The sequence below is a fragment of the Geosmithia morbida genome, assembly GCF_012550715.1.
Source record: "Geosmithia morbida isolate 1262 chromosome Unknown scaffold_18, whole genome shotgun sequence".
Taxonomy (NCBI): Eukaryota; Fungi; Ascomycota; class Sordariomycetes; order Hypocreales; family Bionectriaceae; genus Geosmithia; species Geosmithia morbida.
The window spans coordinates 345,594-364,922 of record NW_023336205.1 but is presented as its reverse complement, the minus strand read 5'-3'; the positions used below and the strand labels follow the sequence as shown (position 1 = coordinate 364,922).

The 19,329-nt window shown below is 52.3% G+C and overlaps 8 protein-coding genes across 8 annotated transcripts; 5 read left to right on the top strand and 3 right to left on the bottom strand.

Moving 5' to 3' along the window:
• Nucleotides 1-1,424: 1,424 nt before the first annotated feature.
• Nucleotides 1,425-2,781, top strand: GMORB2_3492 (uncharacterized protein; the record flags this gene model as incomplete). The annotated part of the gene is made up of 4 exons (XM_035465468.1): nucleotides 1,425-1,628; nucleotides 1,692-1,750; nucleotides 1,807-2,251; nucleotides 2,326-2,781. Coding segments are annotated over 4 exons (1,164 nt in total), but the record flags the coding sequence as incomplete, so codon positions are not given.
• A 538-nt stretch (nucleotides 2,782-3,319) lies between these two features.
• Nucleotides 3,320-3,757, bottom strand: GMORB2_3491 (NADH dehydrogenase (ubiquinone) 1 beta subcomplex subunit 7; the record flags this gene model as incomplete). Its single annotated transcript, XM_035465467.1, has 3 exons — nucleotides 3,320-3,424; nucleotides 3,529-3,653; nucleotides 3,727-3,757. 3 exons carry the CDS (start codon nucleotides 3,755-3,757, stop codon nucleotides 3,320-3,322), a joined length of 261 nt encoding a protein of 86 aa, XP_035318732.1.
• Nucleotides 3,758-4,760: 1,003 nt separating this feature from the next.
• Nucleotides 4,761-5,492, top strand: GMORB2_3490 (FHA domain; the record flags this gene model as incomplete). Its single annotated transcript, XM_035465466.1, has 1 exon — nucleotides 4,761-5,492. One exon carries the CDS (start codon nucleotides 4,761-4,763, stop codon nucleotides 5,490-5,492), a length of 732 nt encoding a protein of 243 aa, XP_035318731.1.
• Nucleotides 5,493-5,913: 421 nt separating this feature from the next.
• On the bottom strand, nucleotides 5,914-7,269 carry GMORB2_3489 (uncharacterized protein; the record flags this gene model as incomplete). Its single annotated transcript, XM_035465465.1, has 1 exon — nucleotides 5,914-7,269. The coding sequence occupies one exon, from the start codon at nucleotides 7,267-7,269 to the stop codon at nucleotides 5,914-5,916; it is 1,356 nt and encodes a 451-aa protein (XP_035318730.1).
• Nucleotides 7,270-7,746: 477 nt separating this feature from the next.
• GMORB2_3488 (glutathione S-transferase) lies at nucleotides 7,747-8,274 on the bottom strand (the record flags this gene model as incomplete). Its single annotated transcript, XM_035465464.1, has 1 exon — nucleotides 7,747-8,274. One exon carries the CDS (start codon nucleotides 8,272-8,274, stop codon nucleotides 7,747-7,749), a length of 528 nt encoding a protein of 175 aa, XP_035318729.1.
• Nucleotides 8,275-11,564: 3,290 nt separating this feature from the next.
• On the top strand, nucleotides 11,565-12,221 carry GMORB2_3487 (uncharacterized protein; the record flags this gene model as incomplete). Its single annotated transcript, XM_035465463.1, has 1 exon — nucleotides 11,565-12,221. One exon carries the CDS (start codon nucleotides 11,565-11,567, stop codon nucleotides 12,219-12,221), a length of 657 nt encoding a protein of 218 aa, XP_035318728.1.
• A 1,195-nt stretch (nucleotides 12,222-13,416) lies between these two features.
• Nucleotides 13,417-14,534, top strand: GMORB2_3486 (GTP cyclohydrolase II; the record flags this gene model as incomplete). Its single annotated transcript, XM_035465462.1, has 2 exons — nucleotides 13,417-14,484; nucleotides 14,505-14,534. The coding sequence occupies 2 exons, from the start codon at nucleotides 13,417-13,419 to the stop codon at nucleotides 14,532-14,534; spliced, it is 1,098 nt and encodes a 365-aa protein (XP_035318727.1).
• Nucleotides 14,535-15,219: 685 nt separating this feature from the next.
• On the top strand, nucleotides 15,220-19,306 carry GMORB2_3485 (uncharacterized protein; the record flags this gene model as incomplete). The annotated part of the gene is made up of 4 exons (XM_035465461.1): nucleotides 15,220-15,482; nucleotides 15,541-16,348; nucleotides 16,403-17,839; nucleotides 17,891-19,306. 4 exons carry the CDS (start codon nucleotides 15,220-15,222, stop codon nucleotides 19,304-19,306), a joined length of 3,924 nt encoding a protein of 1,307 aa, XP_035318726.1.
• Nucleotides 19,307-19,329: the final 23 nt, after the last annotated feature.

Sequence of the window (19,329 nt, the reverse complement as noted above, 5' to 3'; positions counted from 1 at the left end):
GCGTTATAAAACAGGATTTTTCAGTTCAGTCACCCGATCTATCCAGAGGTCCAACGTGCTGTAAGAGTGCGCTTTATGTCGCGCAACAGCACAGTGGTCTGTGTGTTGCTGTGCCTTTGCTTGCTGCCTCTTGACTCGTTGGGAAAGGCTATGCGATGCGACACTGTTCTTAGTAACCGGTCACCGTAAGCAGCAGTAACAGGTAATGATGAGCGAAAGGGAAAAAAATAAAAATAAAAAGAAGAAGCCACCGGTAAAGGGAATTGGTTGACTTGGCAGTGTGTGTGCGCGTTGCCGTATTATACGTCTAGGGTTTCTTTGTCTCGAGACAAGGCGTATTTAAGCACCCAATCAACCATGGAACAAGCAACAGGTCATATTCCGGGGAAACTAGGAGATAATAATACGGGGGAGGGGAATCTAGGCAGCCGAATTTCGAATTCGGGCGGGAGCAAACGTTATCTTGATTGATCCCCGGATTTTGGGGGAAAAAAAGACGTGTAACTTGGGTTCAAGTGAGTGGGCAACGCCAACTACCATGCATGCCATTTGCCTGGCCTGGATGATGAACTCATCTGGAAAGAAATCAAACCAAGGGAGAAACAGCGCCTATGACTTCTGAACAGTTGGACCAGGCTGACTGTTGCGCTCCATTACTACATGTAGTTAATAGTGACGGTCTGGCCCTGTTAGACCGGGCATCGGCACCACAAGTGTCGAAGCATCGCGGCCGCTCCCTTGACGTTGACATCTAGATATTGACATCTATTTGCGTATTCAGCGAGGCATTGTGCTAGTTGTGCTTTTGGGAAGGCTTGAGAGGATATTCCTTGTAGGACTGGGCGTTGTCCTCTCTGGATACTTGTGTAGAGATACGATTTACCCGTGCCCCATTACAACGTATCACGCCAGTTCTAATTGTACGGAATATTACATACTCGAGAAATACTTGTAGTCGACGTTCTTTGCCGCTCGTACATATACAAGCAGCTCGTGCCGTGGGAGTATTCCGTAAAACCCCCCTGTCTTCCCCAGTAATCCCCCCGCCGAACCCGACACCCTGGTCCCTTTAGCCCGCAGAGACCGTTTATATCATCACTGGGTCCTGGCCACCCCGCCCTTCCTTGGGGATAGTTGTTCTTCGTCTCTGTCGTTTACAAGTAGTACTAGTATTACTTGCTGACCGCTCTCCTTGTTTATGGGTTTCCTAACAATAGAAGCAGTTCTAGGGCGTCACCATGTCCCCTGCGATACGGTTCTGCTTTGGCTCTGTATCCGGGTGTGAATCAATACGCCACTATCGCTTCTTATATTGCCTAACTGGTTGAAACACGGGCGAACGGAGCACCGTCCGGTCCCTTCCTTTGTTTCTCATTGATAAAGTGAAGAAAGGAAGGAAAAAGGAAGAGAAAAAGACCAACCAGATGACGAGTCGCACACCAGGCCCGTCCAGGTTGGACACGAGGGGCCCTGCTGAAGATGCCATCTATGTAGAAAGCGGCCCCAATACGACTGTTGTCGAGGCGTGGGGCGAGGGAATGCACGTTGGCGCTCTCGCCTTCGTCATTCTCATTGTGCTTTGCAATTATCGCAAACATATCCTTCTGCACAAGCTCATTCTTCTCGAGGTATGTACATCACTGCAAGCGTCATGCCATTAGGCGCATCTTGTTTCTGATCCTTCTCTCTAGCTCCTTCTCGCCATACTGCACGGCTTTTACATCTTTTTCCCAGACGATACTTCATCATGGTGAGCCGATCCGACTCTGGGCATTTAGAACCGGAACTGACATCACGTGTGTGCAGGGTCTTGAGCGGCACAGCAGTACTACTGTACATCTCGTACACTATACACAATGTCGTCGCCTGGATCAAGATCAAACCTTTCCTCCCGCGCTGGGGGGGCCTACTATTCATCATGACGCTCATGCTCGTCCAGCCATTTTGGGTGCTGGAGATGTGGGCCAACTTTGCCTTCTTCAACGACCTCGGCCCCAAGGCCATCTTCAGGACGACTCGATGCCTGGAGTCGCTGATGAGGGACCCGTGGTGGATATACACGACGGTGAAGCTGGTGCGCGTCATCAACAATAACTACGGTTATAGTCTCTTTGGCCTGGTGCACATCAGCCCGCGCTTCGCTATACTCATCATGTGCATGTTTGTGTCCATCATCTTTGTTGTTGTCGACACGATAGTGTCTGTCACGGAGAGGAGTACATTCGAGAGTGGCGTCAATCCATTCTGGCGGGTGAGCTTGACCCATATCACATCACAACCCAAGCAATGGCGTCCGTTCCATTGACAATCATTGGCGGTATACAGCTCGCGCTAGTTTTCAAGTGTGCCTCCGACGCCTTCTTCCTAGACGACTTCAAGAGTGTGCTCGACCGTATAGCTACGTCTGCGATGCAGGGCATAGCTAACGTCCCCTCCGGGTCGATGGGCGGCGTCAAAGACGATAGTGCCGTGAGAGGACCCTTTCGCAGAGGTCATCGGCATCTCAGCTCTTTGGGTGGCATGAGGAGACAGGGCGTCATTACAAATCACCAATATAACACGGGCCACGGCGCTAGGGTGGAACATGTATCTCTGCGGGGCGACAGCATGGATGAGGAGGCTGCCATCGTGGGTCCGTCGCCGCCGCAGGTGCATAGCCGGGACATGTGGATGACACCTCGCTTTAGCACACACTGCCACTTCGATGATGACGCTGACGTTAGCGGTGCTAGACCGCCGGGTCAGATCCTCGCTGAGACGACCATTACCATCTCGGAGGATGGTGAGAGACAAGGCCGGTCTAGTTATCAAGAGACGGATGCGACGTCGTCATCTTCGTATCCGGATCATAGGGCCGAGCAGCAGCGGCGGCGGTATCGGGCTAGGCAGCCGGTGGGCCCGCTGGACCCGGAGCTGGGGATGCCACTGTCTTCCTTGCGGCCGATGGATAGTATGGACCGAGGGGTATGATGTCGGGGGTTTCTGTAACACTAATGAGAAACATGCTTGTAATTAAACGTCATGATACCACGTACCATAATGATAATATAGGCAACAACACTGCTGTTTATACTATCACCATCATGATCCGCTGTTGGACTCCACAAAGAGGAGACGTCCTACTGGGGTATGGGCATCGGCTACACCAGAGCAGGCCGGATTGGAAAGACAATTAAATTGATGCTCTTCTTTGCAAAGCCAAACAATAAGCAAAAAAAAAGGCGCACTGGCCTCTTCAGCCGCGGTACATGTACACATCGTTGGTCGTCCCTCTAGCGCAGTGCGCCCTCGTTTCGCCTCGTGGTCTATAACGACGACTCTAGTTGCTCCTGGCGCCGTCCTTGGACTCCCTCAGCTCATCCATCTTGGCAACGCGCTTCTTGAACTCGTCGTACTGACACTTTTCGTAGCTGTGACGCTCGTCCTGGAAATCAGGTCAGCATTGTCGCCGGTCGGGTCAATCGGATAGCAGAGGTAGTGAAAGCAGATAGAAGAAACATGAAGGAAAGAGCGAAGACTTGAACTTACTCCGCACTTCCACGGGGCATACCAAGTATCACGGCGACACTTGTTGAGAGGAATGAGGAGGTTGGCACAGCTGTCGCGGTAAGCAAGAGGGAGACGGGCCTCGCTCATCTCCTCGCGAGTAGCGGCTGCGCATGATTGATTGTTAGTATCTCTGTCACTCAATCGATTGAATAAACGTGAGGGGTGTAGAAGACGCACGCCGTGATGCTGCAGCAGTGTCGGAAGTCATGATTGTGGCTCGTCGTAGGGATGCTTGTTAAACGTACGAGTATATCATGATTGGCAATCTGGGGTCAAAGGTCGGGGAGAGTGGGTTATGGGGTTGATGCCTGCGTTATGAGGCAAATATGGGGAATCTGACGAATAGCGCCGGGGCTTTTAGCAATTCCTGGGGGTGGACCACTGTCACCATCGCAACAGCATCACCGGCATCATCACAGCCATTTGCTCTCTTTGCTAAAGCCAACTAGTAGTGATTCGCTTCTCTTTTCCACAGATCGTGGATAAATGCATACTGCCTGGCTGTCGTGGCAAAACAAGACAAAATGTACTCGTGGGTCGATGAAATCCCGACGGCAGGCTGTGGGCGATGATTCCTCCCCAAGGCTGACGACCCCCATTAACGATTGAAGCTATCGTAGCCAACAGACGAGATGACTCTGATTTGCAGAGGCGATAAAAACACGGTATCCAGCTAAACGCGACGCGTCTCATCATCCTCTTTCCGACGCTCTTTTCAAATGGTACACGACCACGTCGTATGAGGGACACGTGCCCCGCATCACTGCTCGTCGTCATCAGATCGATTGGCTGTGGTACTCTCGTCGGCCATGCACCTGTCTTCAGCTTCTTCCAATTTACGCAGTACCAGAAGGCGCCCATGGATACATTCAAGTCGTGCGGTGTGAAACGAGACGGTGTTACAACGTGAATGCATCCTCATGGATGGATATCGTTTCGAGTGGTTGTATTCTTTGTTCCCAACCCAGTGCCAATGTCATGATACTCTTAACTTTCAATCGGTATAAGATGGATAGTTTTTCCCATCCGCTCCTCAGGCTCATCATCATCAACATCTTTCTTTTCTTTTTCTTCATTACTCTTCTCTGTTTTGTTTAGCATTGTTAATCTGTCTTTATTCTTTTGTACACATTTGACACTCCTTCACTGTACAACTACACCACACTCTCTACACTACCAGCATTACTAGCATCTTGCTCAAACACGGCACAATGACGAGCCACCAAGACGTCATCGCCTGGCTGGTCCCTACGGCGCGAGGCACAAGCTCAGACAAGGCCACCCAAATGCCCGAAAATATGTCCCGGACCATCGACATATCCTCTTCTTCTACATCTCCCTACTTGACCTCTCACATCTCCAACCTGTCCACCGCCACCATCTGCCGTCCCGAGCGCGCTCTCCAGCTCACGTTTGACCAGCCTCTCAAGAGACGCGGCCGCATTGTCCTGGGCACCGACGCGCGTACATGCGACCTCAGCCTTCCGCGGGTCGCCGGCGTGGACGGCCAGCACTGCACAATCAGCTTCGACAGCCAATCCCGTCTCGTGCTGCAGGATACCTCAACGCGAGGCACGCAGGTATGGTACGGATCGGAGAGCAGCGGTGACAAGACAAATCACATTTGGGTCCTCTCGGGGTCGACGCAGCGCGTCACCATCGATATCCAAGGTCTGCGATTTCACATCGTCGTCAACGAGTACCCTGGAAAGGACCCTGTGGCATACCAGGCCAAAGTGGATGAGTTCAGCCTACAGCCGCCGTGGGCAGACCTGATCACCCCGGACTGGGACAGGGCGAGTGTTGACCCTGTTTTGCCACTCTTCACTTCCCAGCCACTTTTTCGGCACATCTTTGTCAAGGGCGTCGTGCACGACGAGGGCAGAGGGGAATTATACCTCTGGAACATGGCGAGGCCATGGGAACCAATGGTCAAGGCATAGGACGGGTGTAAATGGGAATGAAACGCGTGGGATGTAAGGCAGGGAAATACGGCACAGGAAATAAGGTATTATCATGGGATATAGTAAGGCCTAGAATATCTCATTATTAGCGCATGTGTTTTTTTATTCCTTGGCCCCTTGGGGCTTGGCGGAACTATCCGCTAAGATATATACAATTACTACTACAATAAACCAAGTTATCGTTGAAAGCCAATCTAATAGGTGTGATGACGCGCTGTGACTTATTATTGAGGGACGTGATACCAACGCATATTTCGAAGTCGCTTACATTTCACACACACGCACACATACACTAACCATAATAAGAACTCAACCTTTATCTTGAAAATGATTTTGCACATTATAGGCAAAGAAACCAGCGCCATGAAATTTGGTGAACAGATAGTGGCGAACATGAACTCTAGACAATGCCAACCTCTGCGGCCATGACCTCCTCGGAAACCTGCTGCAGCTGCGGCTCGGTAGCCTGCGGCTCCTCGTCCTCATCGGCCGTAGCAAAGCGTGTCATACTAAAGTCGGGAACGACTCTCCTTTCACGCCAACGCCCACCCTTCCTAGCCTTGCGCTCCTGTGCTTCACGAGCCTCGGTGGCGACCAGCTTCCCCTCGTCCAGCTTGTTGAGCATAGTGCCCTGGAGACTGAGGTAGGTCGAGTCGCCGCTGACGCCGACGTCGAAATTGCGGATGCGGAAGCGCACGCGTCCACGGGCCTTCTCGCCATCAGCATCGACCCAGTAGCCCGTGCTGTGGATCTGGCGAACAACACCGTGCTCGTCGGCACCGGTGAAGACGGAGGCCCCGTCGTCGGGGGCCGCAGCGCTGTCGTCGTCGTTGGGCACCCAGCGCCACGAGGCGGGGAGGCGACGCGCCTCGATGGAAGCGTTGAATTTGCCGAAACATACAACGCCAATGTGTCCCTCGGTCTGGAGGTTGATCACGCCCTCCATCCACGCGCCCCGCGACGGAACAAACAGCTTCACATCGGCCGTGATCCACCCGAATGCTCCGCCAAACTCGGCCCGACTGCGCACCATGGCGGGCGACTCATCGTCTGCGGCAGCCCCCGCACGTCCAGGCTTCTGCCCCAGCGTCACCTTTTCGTAGTCGAGGAGCACGCCGCGCATCGACGGCACGTATCGGTCCCGCAGGTGTCGGAGGTGCTGCGACTCGCATCCCGTGATGGGCTTGGCCCACCCATTAGGGTAGATGGGCTCGTAGAGGGAGATGGTCTGGTGGAAGAATGGGAACTGGGGAGTAGAGGGAGTGTCCGAGGGTTGGTGGATCTTGCCGGACGTCGTCTTGAATGTTGAGGTTGTCGTGTCGTCAATGTCCATGGCGTCGACGGCCTGTTCTTCCTCTGCTTTGGGATTGGGCTCGGCCTTGGCGGACTTTTTGCCGCTCTTGGACTTTTTTTGTGGACTCGACTCTTTCGCAGCATCTTGCTTCAGATTGGCAGTGGCATCCTCGATGTCTTCCTCTTTCTTGCTCTTCTTGCTCTTCTTCTTGTCCTTCTTCTCTGCAGCCTCTCCGTCAGAGCCGTTGTTGTCCCTGATCTTCTTGCTCTTCTTGCTCTTCCTCAGAGCTTTAGCCTCGTCTTGCTCACCCCCGGTGACAGTTCCTGCCTCGCTCTTGGACTTTTTGTGTTTGCGGTGTTCCACATCGGCAGCCGCCTCTTCGTCGCGAGCACGTTTCTTGTCCTTCTTCTCTTTCTTGCTGTGCTTTTCCCGCACCGGCTCCGTCGAGTTGATGGGCGCCATATTATATGTGTTCTTTTTCCCTCCGTATTCCCCGATGGTTCTTTTGTCGGCTTGAGCGAAATGGCAGGGCGCGATATGTTCGATGCTCAATCGTTGATGAGGTTTGGCAATTCAAAGTGGGAAATTTTTTTTCGGCTGCTTATCGATTGTCCACGACTTCACTCCTAGTTTAAATGTGGGGCATCTGGCTCAAAGTCATGGCAAGCAGCCGAGCAGTCCAACGACAGTTCATAACGTTAAGTATTGTTAAATGTTAAATTTTATCTCTTTATCTCATTTGTTACCTATTATTTATCTGTTGAGATTTTCTACATTGTTTTGGGTGGAAGGTAGTTATGATATCATATTCCTCTCGCATAGGAGTTCTCTTAATCAAACACTTCCAATTGAACATGGAGTGCCGCATGGCTTCAGCCGAAACCATGCGTGTTTGTGTATGACGAGAGGTTCTATCAWMAAAAAAAAAAAAAAAAAAAACTATACCTCAAGGCCGGGGACAGTCCCATCGCTCTTGGTCATGGCCGTCTGGTACGCCTCCCGAGCACGCACCCTCTTCAGGTAACCCAGAATAGCGGGGTAATTCTTGAGCTCATAGAACGGTAAGAACAACTTCAAAGGCGTCAGCGAAAAGACGAGAATGATGTCTGTGGTCGTAAAATCTTTTCCGAAGAGCCAATAATTACCCCCCAGTGACTTCTTGAGAATCCGCATGGCTCCCTTGATCCTTCCATCAATAATCTTGGCAGTCTTGGAAGCATCTGGGCCGTCGGCGCTAGCAGTCATGAAGGCGGCTAGGATGGTGCGCTGCAGGCTGCTATTGATGAAGTGCCAGTGATAGAGATGGTCTGCGTGGTTTACGGCCGTGAGAGGGATATTGAGACTATTGTTGCCGTGCTTGGCGAGAACGTACTCGACTATGGCACCCGTCCCGGCCAGTGTGATATCGCCATCTTGGATGACGGGGGCAATGAAGGAGATGGTGGACGGTGAGCATGTTGGTGGCATTGGTCTGTTGGATGACTGGCGAGGTTGAATCCACGCTCCTCGAATTAGATGCTTTGCTAGTGTGTAGATTCTTATGAATACGAGTAGCAATCATCAACCCTCAACAACCACTACTGTATGCGATGCCACGTACCGACCGTCTCAACCCTTCCAGTCGGGCTCATTTCTTCAAGAGTTCCAATAAACGACAGAAGTGAATTACCAACTTCGGTGAATGATTCATAACATATGAATTCACCAGCTCATCCGCAACTGCCTCAGTTCAGAGGGTGTAGGGACCAGAGTCGGCATCCCCACATGCCAAGGAGGCAGATTCACGAGATTCATCATTCTGCCGTCCCAACAAGACGTTGTCAAGTTATAATCGAAGACTTACAAAGCCATATCCTTTAGGTTTTCGATTGTTCCATACAGTTGCTTGCAGCATGCCTCAATAACCCTTGACCACTCTAAAAAATTAGATTTAGATCGAGGACGACAAAGCATTGACTCGGTCTACCCTGTGCAACTAACATGGTGAAGAAATCGCGGCCATTGACAAAGGGTATGAGGCACCGTAAAAAGCCTGCTGGCAGGTTGAGAAAAGAAGTTTGACTAAGTCCCGGGCAGTTGAACGGTGTTGGCGCTTTACCCATTCGACTTGGTAAAGTGCCTGCAGGTACACGTAAATAGAGTGACCAACAACTGCTTCAACGGCGCAGCTTAAAGCCAAGTACTATCTATCTCTAAAGTCTTCTTTTCCGTGCACCCATAAAAAAGGAGCGCACAAGTATATCATTCGATGCTTTCAATTCTTCTTGGTACTTGATCCTACCATGTACACGAGTAAACTTTGTGGGTCTCGTCGTTCAAGTCCCTCACGCCTATGGTGTAGTACTGACTCGCAAGGCTAGCATGGCCTCTTCTTGTTGCTTCTTTTGACTTTCTACTCCGTATTGTGTGTGGTATAGTATTGTGTGTGGTGTAATTTTATCCTATTCGCAACACGATATTACCCTTTTGCCTTTTTCTTTTCACCTTCATGCACTTTGAAGAGTAAAAGAGAGAAACAAAGACATGCATTCATGCCGTTGCTTTTGTCCAAGTTGGTGTGTTTCGTGTGTGTGTGTGTGTGTGTGTGTGTGTGTGTGTGCGTGTGGCAGGCAGTGTTGGTTGTGTGAACCATCGAACAACTTCCGAGTTTTCGTTACAGGTACACGCAGAGATACGTGTATGCAGGGCTATGCTATGTATCATGTATAGACACTGTCTCCCCCCCTCAAGATGATTCATGATTGAGAAGAGGGAGAAAATTCTATCCATCGTGCATCGTCCATCCCTCCTCGAGGGGAAGTTGGCTAACAAGCGGTCTGATGGGGTCTAGCGGCAGATGCTTTGCGTGCATGCACCTTGTTTGGAAATTTCGAGTGGCGCTTGGGTTTCTGCGGGTTGAGGGCATACAGGCACTGATCTAATGTGGGTGCGGCGTGTTCGCTGTCTCCTGCGATGGTCCCACGATGCTACCGCGGCTAATCCGTCGCCCCTAATTACTCGCAGTCTTCTCCCATCCAAAGCAGTCTCCCCTCCATAAATGCCGGCTATATACTCCGTGAAGGTCGGATCCGCAATGGTGTGCCCCGAGGGGACGAATCGGAGAGGATCCCTTTCTGTTATTATAGACTAGGGAAAAGTATATGTATCTTATCCTACTAGATGGGCAAAGACACAGCGTCGAGTAAACCAATGTACATTATACATGCGAGAATGAAAAGATTTGAGAACAGAAGGGGATAGGGCAACGAAAATCTCTTCAGTTTATATGACACTAGTTGCCAGAAGTGGAAGACTCCCCTGGGACCGGCGAAACTTTGCAGTCATGCACCCACACACACACACATAAAGGAAGAAGAGCAGGAAGAAAAAGAAAGGGGAAAAAGGAACAGGCAACTGGTATTAATACGAGTAAGGGGAGGGATTTTAAGTGGTCAGTAAAGTATTCTTGAAACGAGCGTGCTCGATACTATAGTCTCCGCCCTTACCGTGACATGGTCTCGGGACTACCATTGCATGGTGTTATACATAGCCACGGGCCTGCTAGTACTACCAAGTACTATTAGTAGTGACTTACAACTTTACTATGAGAGGTTCCATGAATCAAAGACTCTGGCGGCCCGTTTGACTTGACATTTTTGACTCAGATTGCTAGATGACAAGGCGGAGAAAAGTCCGCATGCATATTGCCCGTTTCTCAGCAAAGAGTACGAGTCCAACGTAGCGATGTAAGACGGATGGAAGAAAAGAGAGACGGAAGCAACCGGATGAAGCTGCGGGAAGAAAAAAGAAACAAAAACCAGACTGTTCTTAACCCCGCTTCTTCCAGTGCATGTACGATGTATCTCGCTCACGAGCGTACTGTATTATACTACGAGTACTATTACCATGTTCCTTGCCCCTTGTCCCTGGATGCATCGTGGCTCGGTACCTGACGGTTTTGAGTCCCAACCTTGCCCGATCGGTAACCCCCCCATGGACCCAATGTAATAAAGACACGATCCTCTATACGGATAGGGCAACTATTTTCCTTTGAATTATTATGGCAGGCATACATTCCGCGTAGTCCGTGCGACATTACTATAAGCCCTTTTGAATCATTGGCTTATACCATCTCGACTCAGGTACTGGTCCTCTTTTCTCTTCTTCCTCCTCTTCCTGTCAGACTCGTCTCCGCAATGAATGGAACGAGGCCCAGGCGGAAGGTACGTGTACCCACACAGTCAACACCATCTCACACCCTCGTGGATACCCTCCGAGAAGACTCCAGTCAACTCGCGCGGTGTACCTGATACTCCGGAATAGTCATGACTGGCCGGGTCTTAACTGTTGCTATCATGTGTAAGCCCTGTTTTTGTCCCCTTGACTAAGGGTGTACATGGGACATGGCAGAGAGAAAGAAGAGGAGGATGAAAAATCAGAAGGATAGTCTGGTCTAGTAGGAGTGGCCCTAACTCCACGTCCTCTGGCGGCCCGGCAGCTTGCCGCGGTGGCTTGGTTGGGTTGATAATCCGCCGTCCTCATCTTGCTCGAGGTAGATATAAAGGTGCCAGTCTCGTCCCATGGTGATTTCAAAAAAAAAAGAGAGAAGACAGCAGCACTCTCTCATCCATTCCCTTCAAGACTCTCCTTGAACATACACTCCTTCACTTCTTCTTGTCTCTCCTTTGAACAAGTTTCCTTCCCTTAACAGTCCTTTCCAACACCGCTTATACACCAAGCACACCTACTTCCAAGTACGGCACACTATCCCTTTCAAGATGTACACTGCCATCACCGCCGTCCTCGCCGCCTCGGCCACCATGGTCTCCGCCGGAGCCATCCCCCTCATGCGCCGTGACGCCGCCAGCGTCACTCCCCACGTTGAGTACTCTTCGTCCGTCGGTGTCGTCGGCTGCAAGATCAACACCAACCGTGTGGCCTACTGGCCCATGTCTGTCAACTGCAACGATATCTGCGTCAAGGTGTCCAACGGCGATAAGAGCCTGCACCTTCTCAAGATCGACACGTCTGGCGGTGCCTACGACATCTCGTACGACGCCTGGAACGAGCTCGGCTTCGGCTCCTCCGCCAGGGAGGACCCCCATATGGGTGGCGGCATCGATATGACGTACGAGTTCGTCGACAACTCTGAGTGCTCTCACCTGCTCGACGACGGCAAGCTGCCCCTCCTGGCTGCCAACAGCATGAACTATGTCTCTTCCTGCCTCGCCGAGCCCAGCAGCTGGGTCGCCAAGAACTACAAGCTGTACAACATCCTTGACTCCGTCTGCCACAGCGGTATCGATGAGGAGTGCAGTGTCGACCTGTCCGTCAGCAACCAGCCCACCTGCCCCTCGGGTCTCGGCAGCAACTCTCCGCTCGACAACCCTGTCTGGAACATCTCGTACGGTACCGGCAAACTCGTCAAGGCTTAAGCGTGGACGCTACCTTGACTTGCTCTCATGATCTATCTTCTCGTCACTCGTTCTCTTCTTCTTTTTCTTCTTCTTCTTCTCTGTATATATCCCCGAGAGCCCGTTATAGAACAACCACATAGGCCTCGCGTCAATCAAGGGTCAATTTTTTTAAGTCCGGAATCTGGATGAATCATTCTCTTCTTTGCTCAACCTCTTATGTTCATGGCTTGTTGTAATCCAACGTCAATATCCTTTTCCATTGTGCGAATTCACGTGCAAGTACGCGTACCCGACCAATTGATAGGCCATAAAACGTCTACCATGTGTGTCGGTACGTGGCCGTAGGATTCATCCTTGGGAAGACCCGTCTTCTTGGCTCAGGCTAAAATGCAGGGCCTTGTTAGCATGGGTTTCTATCCCAGAGGATTGGGGGTCGTGTGTCGTGGTCCATGGACGTTACATTGGATAAGATTGGCTGGCTGTCCGGCTCAAGGTATCCGACTCGTAATGTATGGATCATATTGTATCACTGATTCATTGTACAGGGTCTAGGATGCATGAGACTTGATAATTGACTGCTGGCAGGTCTGGGATGAGTGAGGGGAGGGGGAGAGTCAGTGAAAGAAAGGCCCCGCAGTTCCATGAAAATCTGAAGACCGTGGATGTCAGAGCCGAGGACAGCGATGTCGGGGCTGGGCACCGGGGGACCTCTAGGCCTTAGGTATCTTACGTCCATAGCGTTTTGTAGTAATATTATATCAGTATATGACCACTGTAAAGAGTCCGAAAGAGTCCCCATACAGCGCCCTCGGGCCAACCATAGGCCTATGGCGCAGCCACAGGGATTGCCACAGGACAGCCATAACATGATTACAGCGTCATTGCGCCTTATGCAGAATGGTAATGATGCATGACTAATGATGCGAACCGGCGACCCTCGGCATTAGCGTCGTCTCTATTAGCGTAGAAACTACTAGACTCGTTTCTTGCGAGACTTGAAACTATCTCATTTGCTCATACTAGTATTTGGTCGTTATTTTCCACGTTTTCCATGTATTCCATGTTCTCTCCTTCAATCCTTTTCTCTAATTTCTCTGTATGAGATATATCATTGTCAAACGGCAAATCCCTCCTTGGTCGTGTGCTATCCAGAGACATACCGTCGCCTTAAAGACCTTGAGCCGACCCCTCCCCCGCTTCACATTTGCCCACCATGGCAGCAACAGACAGCCCGGCATCGGGCAACGAGAAGCTCCCATCCTTCTACTCCCCCAAAGCTTCCACATCCGACGCCAATTCCCTCGGCGAACCGACATCTCAGCCGCTCTCGGAGGCACCAACAACGAACGATGAATCATCATCCACAGAGGGCCAGCTGCCCCTCCCATCTCTGCTCTCCCCCGCCGTGACTCCTCCGTTGACTCCCGGCGGTAGCATCCATGCATCGGCAGCAGCATCGTTGAACGAATCGGGGCCCCGCGGTATCCCCGTTGATAGCACCACATCCACGGGCGGGTGTGGTTCGAAGCGACCTAGACTTCTCGAGACGCTCCCCGAGGTGGAGTGCGCCGTCCGGGCCCGCATTCCTACCGTCAACGGCGGCGAAATGTTCCTCCACCTGTACACCAACAACGTCGACAACAAGGAGCACCTGGCCATTGTGTTTGGCGACCACATCCGCAGCAAGAGTCTTGACGCTCCGCGCGAGGGAGAGTCAGAAATGGACCGCATGATTCGCGGCGCATACACAGGTACCCTTTACCCCGGCCGCCTGGCCAGCCTTCCCGATGGACCTTCTACCCCGCAACCCAGAAACGAAGTGCCCCTCGTGCGCATACACTCCGAGTGCTACACCGGCGAGACGGCCTGGTCTGCCCGCTGCGACTGCGGAGAGCAGCTGGACGAGGCTGCACGCCTCATGAGCCTGCCTAACTCGGGCGGTGGCGCAATTGTGTACCTCCGCCAGGAGGGTCGTGGCATCGGTCTCTCGGAGAAGCTCAAGGCCTACAACCTGCAGGATCTGGGCAATGATACTGTACAGGCCAACTTGTACCTTAGACACCCTGCCGACGCTAGGAGCTACGGCCTCGCCACCGCTATCCTTCAGGATCTTGGTCTGTCCGAGATTCGGTTGCTCACCAACAACCCCGACAAAATTCGCGCCATTGAGGGACCCAACCGCGAGGTTGTCGTCAAGGAGCGTGTTGCCATGGTTCCTCTGTCTTGGCAGGGCTCGGGAGGCTTCAAGAGCCGCGAGGTCGAGGGATATCTCAAGACCAAGGTATGTTCCATCTATTATAGATCCCACTCCCCCCTTCAACTGCGGAATAATGACTGACAGAAGCAGATTGAAAAAATGGGACACTTGCTGCAAATGGGACCCTAGGCACCTCGCCCATCACGGATACACTTATCCCTAAAAAACAAACATATAGGAAAAGCATGGTTTTTCGAAGCATTCTTCTACACGGAGCTACTTTCTTCCTCCTCGCGCTCCGTTCTATCCCTATCTCTTCTCTGTCTCGCTTCACTGCTGCACTCGATGGCGTTTACAAATAATGGGAGTTTTATTTTTTGGCTGTGTTTGTCGGATACCTAATCTTTTCTTCATGTTCACAATAATTTCGAGCAACCAAGGTGAAAGGTCTGCAATCAAAATTTTTCTTTTCCATGGAATATATCTGCTTTGTAGTTACCCAACTGTATTCGTCTAAATATGATAGCAGGAGTAACTATATAAACGTGGCTATGGTAAATGTTTAGTGTCCATTGCTATGAGTATTACGACGTAAGGAGCACGAGACTGTCTCCACAAAATGTTTCCCTCAGGCGCGCCAGCAAACGCGTGCCACTTGCGACGAACTTCAGGAAAAAAAAAATAGCCTAAGATCCTAGGGTCATAATCACTTCATCTTATAAACCCACCCAACGGTCCTACGAATATTCGAATGAAGACCTCCGCATCTTCGTTATTACCCCTTCAAGACACCAAGGCATGATCTGACAGGACGCCGCCATGTCTTCCAACGGCATCCGCCTGCGTCTAACCATTCGCAGGCACGCCCTGCCTGACGTCAAGTTCGTCTGGCCCTGCGTTACTTCGCATGGCATGACCATCGCCAATCTCCTCTCCGAGGTCAACAATGTCGTCACCCTGGAGAGTGGCCAGTGGGGCCTTGAAGACTATGCCGTTGAGCTATCCGACGGCCAGGGAGGAAGCTTCGAGTGTCTGCACTTTCAACAGGTTGCCCAAGTCTTCAAGAATGATGATCAAGTCTTGTACGTCTACTCACCATGCCTCCCGGGCGAGTTCTCTTGGTTTTAACTATAAGCTCAGGATCCGCTCTCTTCTAGTCGAGGACCTACGCCGAAGACGCATCAGCGGCCGTCATCAAATCTCCAACGACGGCGTCCACCTCGTCGACGGCGTTCCCTTTGGACGCAATCGGATGCCTCGTAACAGACCAACCTTTAGCCTTCCCCCTCGCAAGCGCGCGCGCATCACGTACGACCCGACCGATGAAGACGATGACGGCGAAGACTATGACGAAGATGGTGACGACGAGATGGACGAGCCGGTCCAGCTTCTTCTGGATGACTCCCGCCGTCGTACGAGCAATACCGAACGCCCATCTACCACTAATTTTGGCACGCTGCACAACGACGACGACGACGAAGACTACGAATACGTTCCTGGTGATGCGCTCGATGATGATGCAGACAACGAAGGCGACTCCGGCCATGTTGAAGAAGGCGAAAAAGAGGAGCTCGATGAAGAAATCCGTCTTTTACAGGCGGACAGCGATATTGTCGGCGGCTCTGACTGGGAACGGGAGCACAGAGCAATTGATAAAAAAGAGGACCATGATGATTCCCCATCCCATGGTACCTCCCAGCCGCTGCTCCGCGAAATCCCCCCAGCAGCCATCTCCGCTCTCCAGGCTGCCTTTCCCCTGACATCTGCCACAATTATAGAGGCCACCCTTCAGCGACACAAGGCGAGCATCTACCAGTCGTACAGCGAGCTCGCCGCAACCAACGACCCCGTCTCGACCTTTGAGGAGGTCCTGGATGCCTTCTTTACCGCGAGGTTCCAACCCAACACCTCCGATGAAAACTCGGGTCTACTCCCCGAGATAGAACAGGTACCTTCTAGACCTCTTATACAGGAAGTGGAGAGTGACGAGCCGGAGGTGCAGGACACGGGCGGTGGAGTTGGGATTCAGGAAGTCACCGAGGTCAGTTCTACTAGTGACAGCGAGTCTGAGTCTAGCGATGCACACGACGAGTCCCATGACGACGATGGAGCGGCTCCGAAGCCAGACAATACCTCGAGCGCTTCGGACGAGTCAATGAGCGACTCGGATGATTCCGACAGCGACTTTTCTGAGTCCGACGCCTCTAAGTCGGCTCCCAAACAGGACCAGACTGAGCCCCCTCCGCAGCTAGATGAGCAGGCTACGAGCGAGTCTGACTCTGACTCTGACTCTGACTCTGAATTTGATTCCGATTCCAATGCTGGCTCGGGAGACAGTCCCAAGTCTAGCGACAGCGACAACAACTCGGACTCATCGAGTGACGATGACTCGAGTGATGATTCTGACTCCCAGTCTCAACCGGAAGTTGCATCATCAAAGTCAGCCGATAACACCAAGTCGAATTCCAAGCCAGCGGAGAAGAGCACCAAGATATCCCAAGAACAACCCGCTCAATCGAAAGGGGACGTCCAAGCGCAACAGAAGACGGTTGCGCCTGGCCAGGGACTCTCTAGAACACAGAAACGGAATGCCAGGCGCAAGATCGCCAAACGCCTCAGGGGTGCCCAAACGGCAGGCGGGATTAATGCCCCAGCCCAGCCCCAGAAACTTCAGTCCCAACTGGACCTAGAAACACTGCAACAAGACCTGTTGGCGCGAAAGCAAGCACTACTAGATGCCATGGTCGACACATCCTCGAATGACCAATACGAGAGTGCTAACGAGGAAAAGACAAGTGACGAGCCAGCAGTTGAAGAGCAGTCAACTCCACGCTTGCGTGTCGACATGGATGCAGGCCGGAGACTCCTCCTTGGGGCCCTGGGCTTCAGTAATCCCAAGAAGAAGGCTGATGAGGAGAAGATAAAGAAGGACTTGATCAAAGATGTCCGCCCCGTCAAAAATCACAGACAGGAGGAGACGTCGGCCCCGGAACCCTTAGTAAATGGGCAAGATGATGAGAGCTGGCGTAGCAAGATCACATACCGGGCGGTAGAGTGCTGTCGTGACGGCATGTGCCTGAGCGAGCCGCCCTTCCCATTTGTCCAGAGGTGGGACCCGCAACAGCAGTACAACGCTATGCGGAAGAGGACGCGCGGATCGCAAAACCACCATCGAGATACGTCTCACTACGAGGACGAGTCGTACATGGAGGTGGAGGTGTCCAAGAACAACAAAAAGAAGAATAAGGCCCGTCACCAGGATGTGCCTCCGAAAAAGTCGATTGACAACATGGAGCTCAACTACGAGGATGTCCCGATGAGTGCCCAAGAAGGCGATAAGGGGGAATCATCAGACTCGGAAGATGACCTGCCGCCGCTGCCGTCTGATATATCGACTCTGCCTCTCTTAGAGGAGAGCCAGGTCCAGCCCGGAATGGTGGTTACATGGAAAACTTTTCGATTGTCCAAGGCGACCAACTGGCAGCCACAGGTTCTTTCTATAACAGGCCTCGTCGTGGCCATGAATGACAACAAGGAATTGCACCTTGTTCTAGCAAAGCGCGACCGCGAGGAGGACCAAAAGGTGTACGACGAGCAGACTGGCCAGAGAATCTACGACAAGTTCGAGGTGCCGGATGATTCTGACGAGGAAGGAGAAGATGACGAGGAGACCCGTAACGGACACATCTATGTTCCTTGGGCTGAGATGATGGATGCACGTATCCTTGCCCCCGCTGCCCGGCTGCCCGAGAATATCGGCGCTGAACGGGTGCCTGAAGAGGAAACCCCAGAGGACATGGAGACAAACGAAAATTCGCCCGCTCAAAGCCACAACGATGGGGCTTCCGGGTCGTCTTTGATACCATCAGGGCAGCAGGTGGCCCACCTGGACATGTCAGAGGTGTCAGTGGGGAAGCCCTCAGATAGCCAAACCAGTAGAGCTGTGACATCCCAGGTGCAGTCGGCCAACAGCAGCGAGGTGGTTATAAAGGATTCGCAGCCGCAGTCAGCCGGGGGGGTCGATGAAGCTACTGATGGCGCCATGGTTCAGGATTCAGTTTCAGAAGCCGACGGGCCTGGCGAAAATACCGCCATCCAGGACTCGGCTCCAGCGCCAACTGCTGCGAATGCGGCCATGGAGGTGGAGGATGAGGTCATTCCCGACGGTGGCAACACCGCAGAAAACCAAGATGCCCAAATGCCCACCGATATATCCCTCTACGCCAAGAGCACAGACGACAGCGTCGAGCTAGGCAACGAAACCGTCATCCGCAACACGCACAGATCCAGACCACAGGCAACACCCCGAGAAGCATTAGATGACGAGGAGGGAGTCCTCCAACTAAGCAGCTCTCCATTCCCGCCCCTCGACAAGATATGGCAGAAGGCCCATACACAGAGGCAGATCAAGAGCCCGCTCAGGTCTTCGCAGACATCTGATCTGCAAGAAAAGCCAAAGAAGGCTGCAGTCAAGAGTGAGAAGGGAGGAGCGGCGCGCAACCTGTTCCCCAACGCGACACAGCCACCCGTTTCTTCGGGGAACTTGGAGAGCAACAGCAACAAGGGCCGCTCCGTCTCTACTCCATTTCACATCCCCCAGGGAAGCCAGGTCATAGCCGTCAACACATCGGACGATGACGACGGTTCATCGTCAGGGTCGGATTCGGATCCAGACTCTGATAAGGAGGACGGTACGCCTCTCCCTGGCGGGCCAGGCTGGGTACATAAGACGCGGAGCAGCGGAGCAGCCGCGGCGGGGGTCAGGAGAAGCAGTATACCCGCGACGTGGACACCGACGACAAAGAAAGACGAGGGATCGCGGCCGTCGTTGCTGTCGTCGGGGATATCATCGAGTGTTGGCAAGACGGGAGTGGATGGTCGTAAGAGGATTAGCAAAAAGTTTTGAGGTAGAGGCATAAGTGTGGCGTT